Below are 9705 nucleotides of genomic sequence, written 5' to 3'. Positions count from 1 at the left end.
CCCTGGCAAACAGACAGAAGCTATAAATCCTATCTCTCTGAAGTTGCAGTGGAGCGGATTGAAACCACATATCTTATCTCTCTAAAGTTGCAGTAGAGCAGATCGCATCCAATCCTATCTCCTAAAGTTGCAATGAAACGGATTAAAATGATGGATCTTATCTCTCTGAAGTTGAAGTAGAGCGGATCACACCATAACAAGTCTTATCTCCTTGACATTATAGTGAAGCAGACTAAAACTATGAATCTCGTACCTCTGAAGTTGCTGTGAAGAAGATTGAAGCTACAAATCAGATCTCTCTAAAGTTTAGTGAAGTGGATCGAAGCAACAAGACACAGTGGACTGGAATAAAGCTACATTGAAAGAGAAGATGAGCACCAAGAAGTCAAGACTCGGCGAGACCGGGAATTAGTCTTTCTTAGTCTTTGCTCTGTTCTCGTTACACGATAACGAATAAAGAGTGGCAGCTGTATAAGCCCAATTTAGCCCGGGCCCGCACCAAATAAGCCAAACCATACCAAAAAAATAAAACAACCCAATTACATTTTAACCCAACTTAAACCCAATTACAAACAGACCCAAAATTAATTAACCCCAACCCCAAATTTCTCAAGCCCAAATCAAATTAACCTGGAGCCCAACTAGCCTAACCCTAACCGAGGCCCAAACTCGAAAACTAAAGTCAGCCTAGGGTTTCAGTTTTTGAAACCCTAAGTGCCGCTGCATGCTTTGGACCTTTGGTCTCCTGGCCGCCGCGAGTCTGCCACCGTCACTGTCACGTCGATCGTCGCCCATCAACCCTGAAAAATGGAGAACACACGTAAACAGCAAAAATAATAAAAAATAGCAACCAATCGGCTATAAAAAGCCGAGCACCACCTTTGTATTGGCTTCTTTTTTTGCAACGACTGATTAATAAAAAAAGAACAGAGCAAAAGCTTTTAAAAAGGTTGACTCCAGTTTAACTGCCTTTATTTTTCTGTTCATGTATACTTTTTCTTTATTTCTTTTTTATTTTTATGTTTGTTTATTTTTTTATTTATTTTTTTACAACCCTTTTAAATAAAAACGAGACGAAAAGGAAAAAGGAATACCTATTTTTTGAAAGCCGGTGCCGGAGCCTGTCTTCGCTGTTGCCAGCGTCGAACAGGGAGAGGAGCCCTTTCCTTTATCCTTCGGTCTCACGGTCGAGGAGGCCTGGCCTTCAGGGACACCGTGAAGTGTGGGCTGAAAGGCCCGTTTCACTCAACTCTGGCCAATGGCCGTAGAGGCGGCGCGGCGGAGGCCAGGGTCTAAGGGTCATTTGTTTTAAGGGGAGGGGAGAGGATTTGTTAGGTTTTTTTTAAAGCTAGGTTAAAATGGAATTTTTTGAAAAAATTTGGGCCTTTATAGCTCGTGAGAAACGGCGTCGTTTAAGTTGTCTCCCCAGGCGCCAAAACAGTGTCGTTTTAGGGAGGCCAAACCGACCTGACCCGTCCACCCTCAGGATCCGCGTGTTTCTACGGTGAAAGGGATATTTATGCGCCAGGTCCTTCTGCTCTTTTATGCTTTCCAATTAAGTGTTTTCATTTTTTAGTTTTACCCTATGACTTTTTTCGCGATTGCATTTTGGTCCTATTATAACGACGCTGTTAGAGGATAAGAGAAAATTTCCCTTCCAGCCCCTCTATGTTATTCGCGCGTTCGATATGGTCCCTCCCCTTCGATTTTATTTGCAATTCAACCCCAAGTTTTATTTTTTTATTCTATTTAGTCTAACTCTCTCTGTTATTTATCATCATGGCTATTTTATATTTTTAGTTCACATAAATGCTTATATATATTATGTTATTTCATTTTTTATATAGATATATGCTTGCAATTTTTTTTATCATATATATGCATTCTTTATATTCCTTGTAATCATATGTATACACATACATGTTTCTTATATATATATATATATATATATATATATATATACATGTATATGTTTTATAATCTTTTTTATATACATGCACGTACCTATATGTATATTTGTACTCTATATTTTTACAATGTATATACTTATATATTCTTCATATTGTATTACTTGTATACTTATATATCTATACCCATGTCCTATTTCCATAAGTATATACGCTTATATATTCTTTATGCTTTTAAAATATATATTTTCTTGTGGATATTTTTTCGTTTTATAACTCATGTGTACTTATATATATTTGTATTCTATGTTTTATACACATATATGTCTACGTGCATATTTATATAGCCTGTAATTTATGTATGCATATTCATATATATATATATATATATATATATATATATCTATATACGTATACTTATTTTTAAATACATGTATACAAAACATACTTTTATATACCTTTTATAATTTATATATATAGGCCTGCATGTATGCATATTTCTACGCATATATATATATATATATATATACACATTTATTTACTTACCTTTTCATATATAATGATAAAGTATGTACATATATTTTATTATTCCTATGATTTTGTGTGTATACATATGTATATATCTTTTTACATTTCCATAATCTTATTCATTTTCTTTGTTCATTTCTTTATTCGTATTCACTATATTTAGAATGAATGTTGTAATTTTATTGCTTATATGCTTGCTATGGTTTACTATATTAGTTTGTCTTTTATTTATTTTATTTTATAGCCCTTGCTTGTATTATTTTATTTACATTATCATCATTATCATTACGTTACATCCATTTTTATTCGGATTTGTCAAAAAACGGAAAAATTTCAAAATAAAAGCAATACTCGGTATTTGGGATCTTCGAGAGAATTGAGCCCTGACGTATTGGGTTCCAATTTTCTTCGTTGAATCTACGTAATCGAGATTGCTCTTTAAAATAAAAACGTAAATAAAAACTGATGATCGAGGATTCAATACATTGTATCCTAATGCATTGGATATGACGTGTTGTTCTCTTGAGACGAGGATTTTCAAAAATAATAATAACAAAATAAATAAAGACAATGTTCAATGTTTAGTATTACGAGAAATCGTACCCTAACATATTGAGTTGCAATTTTTTTATATGACTTAAACAATTGAATACCCTTTTAACTTTATTGCACTAGTTTTTAGACAAGCTCATTTCTGAAGAGGTAAAATATCGTACCCTAGCTCATTGGGTGTGACATTTTTTCTTTCTGAAATGAGAGGGTCTTCACGAGTAACTTAATTTATATAAGTTTTTTAAAATAAAGGATCATATTTTAAATCTCTTCAAAATTTTCAATTTTCGACATTAAGACTTTAACTAATCGATTAAGTACCAATTTTTGGGCATTACGAGGGTGCTAATCCTTCCTCGTACGTAATCGACTCCCGAACCTATTTTTTTGAATCTCGTGGACTAAAATCGTTGTTTTAATGAAATCAAATCGTTTATTAAAAACAACAAATTTTCGAGGTGATCCGATCACACCTCATCGAAAAGGATTGGTGACGACTCCCGTTTTCGTTTTTGTTTTCAAAATTCGAGTCGACCCTGTTTTGTCAAAAAAAATGATTTCAACACAAATATCATGTCTGAAAATGACAACACAAATCTTAAGAATGTGGAGGTAATAGTTGAAAGTTATCGGGTTTGGAATGTGAAAGGAAAGTGCTTTCAGCAACTGAACTTGAATTGATTTGAATCCGACTCAACATAAATCTTAAGCGTAAATTTTAAGAATGTGAACTTGAAATGATCTGAATCCGATTCAACGTAAATCTTGAGAATGTGAACTTGAATTGATTTGAAACTAAAATAATCTAAACACGAATGACTTTAAACACGTAACCTAATATTTTGAAAAAAAAAAGTCGTAAATAACTCAAACTTGAATTGATCAAAGTTTGCTACTCGAAATCTAAGCTATTATTAGGGTATATTTGTTTTAGGGTATTTGAAAATTAAGAAAGAGGAAGAATATGAGTAATTTAATAAGCGAATTTTGATTTATTGTGATTATACATGTAAAAATTTGATTTATAGTTTAAATATGTAATATGAAATTTTATTGGTTTCATTTTTCTTTTTATATTTGATAACAATAATTATATACATGTGGGACATGTAAAGCATAATGTTATACCAATAATGATATTAAGGGTATGTGAAAATTACATATGGATTAAATCGAGATGTGTATTAACAGAGTTAAACGCTATAAAATTATATGAATTGTACCAAGACTTTAATTTGCATGTGGATTTTATGTTAAATTCATTAAATTAAATAAGGCCGATTGAATCGAGAATATGTGGTTTATTTGATTCCGTAAGTTTATTGAAACAATTCTTTTTGCTAGACTTTGATTTTTTTTTTAAATTAGATTTTCTCTATTTATGAACTTTAACAAGATATTATTACTTGTGCTATTCGGACTCTTCAAATTCAATTATTCTACTTTAATTTTCAAGAATTTAATCTTTTTATTTTTTTTTTAGATTTAAAATTCAATCGATAACGCTATTAATTACCGGTGTTATTAATAGGATTTTAATTTTCAAATCGTAAAGGGACTAAAGTTCAAAAATCGGAAGACTACATGGACTAGGATCATATTAAAACCTTTTATGAATTGGGCCTGCCACTCTCAGCCCATACAAACTTTTGTATATTTTTATAATATAAGACACCATTTTCCCGAACTTAATCCCAATCCCTAAAGGCTCAAAAAAGTCGTTTAGAAATTCTAGGGTTTTTTTTCCCTAATCTAAGAAAGAAGAGGAAGAATCAAGCTTGATTTTCTCTCAGGTATTCTTTTTATTATTTTTTTTCTTCTTCTCATGAATCTGGTATCGAAATGCGCTTTAATTCAATTTTGAGGAATTGATTTTTTTTTTTTTAGTTTTCTTATCTTTGAATCTGCTGATTTGATTTACTGGAAACGCTTTCCCTGATTTTGGGTTTCTTTTTGGTAATTAGAATTGGGTTTATTGGATTCGGTCTATGGTATTCGTGGCTTGTGAATGTATTGATTCAAGAACAAAGCAATCAACCTAGCTTCTTTTCTTTTTTTTTGGTTCAAAATAGTGTAAATTAATTTTTTAAGATTGTAAATCCATGAGTAATTGAAACCATATCATCCTTGTTCTAGCAAAATATTCATAAAATTCTCCCCCTGGTGCACTGTAAATTGAGTTTGAACTAGGTTTATTGATCCCCATTTTGTCTGTTCTTATTGCGTTTCTTTAGGAAAAAGGGCACTGATACAATGTGGTTTGTTACCGAGTATTGAAGAGGTTTTTAAGCTTATTCGAGTTAGAATGTATGCATATATGAAAACATTTCTTTGTAGGGGCTTTTAGGCTATATTGCAAGGTTGTTTGAAGCAGACTGGACTGACCGGGGTACTGGTCCAGAGAAGGGTATTTAACCAGTTGACCCGGGAACTGGTACGGACCGGTTGAACCGGCAAACCAGTGTCCTGACTGGTTTGACCACCAGTCTGGTTCTTAAAACCTTGCTATAGTGTATTGTTTGCCCTTGTTTAATGTAGCTTTTGTAAAATAGGGGGGAAGACGGGTCGCTGCTGTTTTATCTTGTATTTTGTTGATGCGAGTACTATGGATGTCTGCTTGTTAATGTAAATTCAATTGTTTTATTGGTTAAAATAGATTAATATAGATACTATGCTTGAATGTGCTGATTTGGGGAAAGAGAATAAGTTGGATTGAGGCTTAGGGAGTTTTGGGAAAATCTTATTCTCTTATTCGATGTATAGCCGAATGTTTAACTTTGTGACAGCAGGATGTCAGAGGTACCATTCAGACCTAGGGAAAAGCTTATCGAGTATCAGAAATATTTTCAAGGCATCCATAAACACACTTACTTGAAAGGTCCTTACGATAAGATCACATCTGTCGCCATTCCCGCCGCTCTAGCAGCAAGTTCCCTGTTTTTAATCGTGAGTTTCATTCGTAATTGTAAAACTATCTTACAACAATTTTAAAACCTCCTGTTTGCCGAATAAAAGATCAATGAAACCATAGCTTATGTTGTGTGCTTGTTATTTTTTTTTCAGGGACGAGGGATCTATAACATGTCTCATGGGATTGGAAAAAAGGAATGAGAGCTCTCACTCATGGTTAGAAGACATGTTTTTCATTTTTGGGTTTCATTATAGCATGAAATTGCTTGTTTGTTTGCTCTAATAATTGTTTGGTTTTTATGCCAAATGGAGATCTTAAAAGATACCCTTTGGGGTTATGTTTTTTAGTTTGGTTTTGGATTCTCTTGAAAGCTAAATGATAAGAAGCTCAAGGATTCAACATGATATTTTATGATTATTATTGCATAATTTGGATTTGGATTTGGATTTTGAGTTGTTTAATCTTTGGTAAACATGAATATATATCTCAATATGATAAGTGAATTGAAGTTCCTAAACAAAAAAGGTCTTAGTGTTTATCACTTATGTTTGAAGATGATTTACATGTTTCAAAATTGATCTAGTTCGACAGAAGAAACATCGACATTCTTTCAATAGATCCCATTGGCCAAAATGCTTCACCTATCCTGGATTCAATTCAAGTCGTGGAAAAGCAATCGCTTCTTACACGTTAAATTCAAGGACAGCGTGCTTCAAGTCCTGCTCCTCACCGTCGACAATTTCACGAGCTCTATCTTCCTCAATTGCGTCGCTTTCGGGCAATGTTACCACCACATAACGAACCACGTAATGATGTTCGCGACCTTCATGGGATAAATTGCTCACTTCTTTAACAACATATGCAAGGACGTGGCATTTGACACGAAGAAGAGCTACCTATCGGAAGTTTTTGAGGACGTTAACAAGTCTTATCGGAATGATGGCATGTTTGATGGGTCGGATTCAAGCGCATATATTTCGACACGTCGTTGTCTTTCCGAATTGACACAAATTTAAAACTATCCAAATTTGAAGCTATTTGAAACTAAAACAATCTAAACACAAATGACTATCTTTAAAAAAGAGCTCAAATTTGAATTGATCAAAACCCGAACCTAAACTTATTGAAATCTAGGCTACTATTAAACTAGGGTATTGGAAAATTAAGAAAGAGTAAGAAACAGAGGTTAGATTCAATGATGACAATATTTTATTTTCAAAATATACATGAATTTTCGTACAAATAATAATTTGATACGTAAATTTCAATTTATTGTAATTATGCACATAAAAATTTGATTCGAGGTTTAATGTATAACATGGAATTTTGGTTTCATTTTTTTATATTTGAGAAGGATAATTATCTATATATGCAATATGTAAGGCATAATGTTGAAATTAACAATTTGTGAAAATTGAATTAAATCAATATATTATGTATAAGCGTTTCATATGAATTATATCAAAATATAATTCTTATGTATTGTAAATGAGTGTTAAAATTCATTAGGTTAAGTAAGACCGATTCAATCGAGAATGTGTGATTTGTTTGATTCAACAGGTTTATTAAAACAAATAGATTCTCTATATATTACAAATTTATATGGTTTTATATATTTTAAAAAATTCCTAATAGATTATGAGATTTATGAACTTTGTCAAGATTATATCACTACAGATGTATTTAATTTAGTCCTTGTGTTCTTGGATTTTTAAATCCAATCACTTTACTTTAATTTTCAAGAATTTAATTTCTTTATTTTTCCGATTTAAAATTCAATCGCTAACACAATTAATTAACTTCTACTATATTGAATATATGTTGGCTTTTAATTTTTAAATTTTTATTTTTAAAATTTAATGAAAATTAATTACCAGTGTTATAAATAAGATTTTAATTTTCAAATCAAACAAGTAAAGGGACTAAAGTTCAAAACTCTGAAGAGTACAGGGACTAAGGTCATATTAAAACCTCTTATGAATTGGGCCAGCCACTCTCAGCCCATACAAACTTTTGAATTTTTTTTATAATACAAGACACCATTTTCCCGAACTTAATCCAAATCCCTAAAGGCTCAAAAAAGTCGTCTAGAAATTCTAGGGGTCTTCTTTTTCCTAATCTAAGAAAGAAGAGGAAGAATCAAGCTTGGTTTTCTCTCAGGTATTCTTTTCTTTTTCCTCTTATGAAGCCGATATTGAAATGTGTTTTAATTCAATTTTGAGTAATTGATTTTTTTTAGTTTTCTTATCTTTGAATCTGCTGATTTGATTTACTGGAAACGCTTTTGGGTAATTAGAATTGGATTTGATCTATGCTATTTGTGGATTGTGAAGGTATTGATTCAAGAACAAAGCAATCAACCTAGCTTCTTTTCTTGTTTTCTTTTTGTTCAAAATAGTGTAAATTAATTGTTTAAGATTGTAAGTCTATGAGTAATTGAAACCAAATAATCCTTGTTCTAGCCAAATATTCATAAAATTCTCCCCCTGGTGGACTGTAAATTGAGTTTGAACTGGGTTTATTGATCCCCATTTTGTCTTATTGCATTTCTTTAGGAAAAAGGGCACTGATACGATGAGGTTTGTTACCGAGTATCGAAGAGTTTTTTAAGTTTATTTGAGTTAAAATGTATGCACATATGAAAATATTTCTTTGTAGGGGCTTCTCAAATCTCGAGACGCAAAATTTGATTTCTAGGCTATATTGCAAGGTTGTTTGAACCGGACTAGACTGGCCGAGGTACCGGGCTAGAGAAGGGCATTGAACCAGTTGATCTGGGAAATGGTAATAACTGGTTGAACAAGGCAAATGACTGGTTGAACAAGGCAAAAAACTGGTTGAACTGGCAAATCGGTGTCCTGACTGGTTCTACCACCAGTCTGATTCTGAAAACCTTGCTATAGTGTATTGTCTGCCCTTGTTTAATGCAGCTTTTGAAAAATAGGGGGGAAGATGTTTCTTGTATTTTGTTGATGCGGGTACTATCGATGTCTGCTTGTTAATGTGGATTCAATTGTTTTATTGGTTAAAATAGATGAAGATAGATACTATGCATGATTGTGCCGATTTGGGAAAAGAGATTAAGTTGGGTTGAGGTTTAGGGAGTTTTGGAAAAATCTTATTCTCTTATTCGATGTATAACCGAATGTTTAACTTTGTGACAGCAGGATGTCAGAGGCACCATTCAGACCTAGGGAAAAGCTTATCGAGTATCAGAAATATTTTCAAGGCATCCACAAACACACTTACTTGAAAGGTCCTTACGATAAGATCACATCTGTCGCCATTCCCGCCGCTCTAGCTGCAAGTTCCTTGTTTTTAATCGTGAGTTTCATTAGTAATTGTAAAACTATCTTAAAACAATTTTAAAACCTCCCGTTTGTCGAATAAAAAGATCAATGAAACTATTGCTTATGTTGTGTGCTTGTTATTTTTTTTCAGGGACGAGGGATCTATAACATGTCTCATGGGATTGGAAAAAAGGATTGAGAGCTCTCACTCGTGGTTAGAAGACATGTTTTTCTTTTTTTGGGTTTCATTTTAGCATGAAATTGTTTGTTTATTTGCTCTAATAATTGTTTGGTTTTTATGCCAAATGGAGATCTTAAAAGATACCCTTTGGGGTTATGTTTTTTAGTTTGGTTTTGGATTCTCTTGAAAAGCTAAATGATAAGAAACTCAAGGATTCAACATGATGTTTTATGATTATTATTGCATAATTTGGATTTGGATTTTGAGTTGTTAATCTTTGGTAGACATGAATATATATCTCAATATGGTAAGTGTATTGAAGTTCCTAAACAAAAA

The 9705-nt window shown here is 32.5% G+C and overlaps 2 protein-coding genes across 5 annotated transcripts; both read left to right on the top strand.

Moving 5' to 3' along the window:
- The first annotated feature begins 4665 nt into the window (after positions 1 to 4665).
- On the top strand, positions 4666 to 6302 carry LOC105790004 (uncharacterized). Of its 2 annotated transcripts, none has more exons than XM_012617371.2 (3): positions 4666 to 4780; positions 5777 to 5933; positions 6051 to 6302. In XM_012617371.2, the coding sequence occupies exons 2-3, from the start codon at positions 5778 to 5780 to the stop codon at positions 6096 to 6098; spliced, it is 204 nt and encodes a 67-aa protein (XP_012472825.1). In that variant the 5' UTR covers positions 4666 to 4780; position 5777; the 3' UTR covers positions 6099 to 6302. The 2 variants fall into 2 exon arrangements, with proteins under 2 accessions (XP_012472825.1, XP_012472826.1); XM_012617372.2 differs by having other exon boundaries at positions 4678 to 4780; positions 5774 to 5933.
- On the top strand, positions 4671 to 9590 carry LOC105790006 (uncharacterized). Of its 3 annotated transcripts, none has more exons than XM_012617375.2 (3): positions 4671 to 4780; positions 9066 to 9222; positions 9340 to 9590. In XM_012617375.2, exons 2-3 carry the CDS (start codon positions 9067 to 9069, stop codon positions 9385 to 9387), a joined length of 204 nt encoding a protein of 67 aa, XP_012472829.1. In that variant the 5' UTR covers positions 4671 to 4780; position 9066; the 3' UTR covers positions 9388 to 9590. The 3 variants fall into 3 exon arrangements, with proteins under 3 accessions (XP_012472829.1, XP_012472827.1, XP_012472828.1); XM_012617373.2 differs by lacking the exon at positions 4671 to 4780 and adding an exon at positions 7916 to 8058; XM_012617374.2 differs by lacking the exon at positions 4671 to 4780 and adding an exon at positions 7916 to 8058 and having other exon boundaries at positions 9063 to 9222.
- Positions 9591 to 9705: the final 115 nt, after the last annotated feature.

The sequence above is a fragment of the Gossypium raimondii genome, chromosome 8 (genome assembly GCF_025698545.1).
Source record: "Gossypium raimondii isolate GPD5lz chromosome 8, ASM2569854v1, whole genome shotgun sequence".
Lineage (NCBI taxonomy): Eukaryota > Viridiplantae > Streptophyta > Magnoliopsida > Malvales > Malvaceae > Gossypium > Gossypium raimondii.
Note: the sequence above shows the minus strand (reverse complement) of the source record. Positions and strands in the feature narration are given on the sequence as shown.

Excerpts from the sequence above, each read along its gene's own strand:
- LOC105790004 (XM_012617371.2), top strand. The coding sequence starts at position 5,778 with ATGTCAGAGGTACCATTCAGACCTAGGGAAAAGCTTATCGAGTATCAG. Across the intron at positions 5,934-6,050 it reads CAAGTTCCCTGTTTTTAATC|GGACGAGGGATCTATAACAT; the intron begins GTGAGTTTCATT and ends TTTTTTTTTCAG.
- LOC105790006 (XM_012617375.2), top strand. The coding sequence starts at position 9,067 with ATGTCAGAGGCACCATTCAGACCTAGGGAAAAGCTTATCGAGTATCAG. Across the intron at positions 9,223-9,339 it reads CAAGTTCCTTGTTTTTAATC|GGACGAGGGATCTATAACAT; the intron begins GTGAGTTTCATT and ends ATTTTTTTTCAG.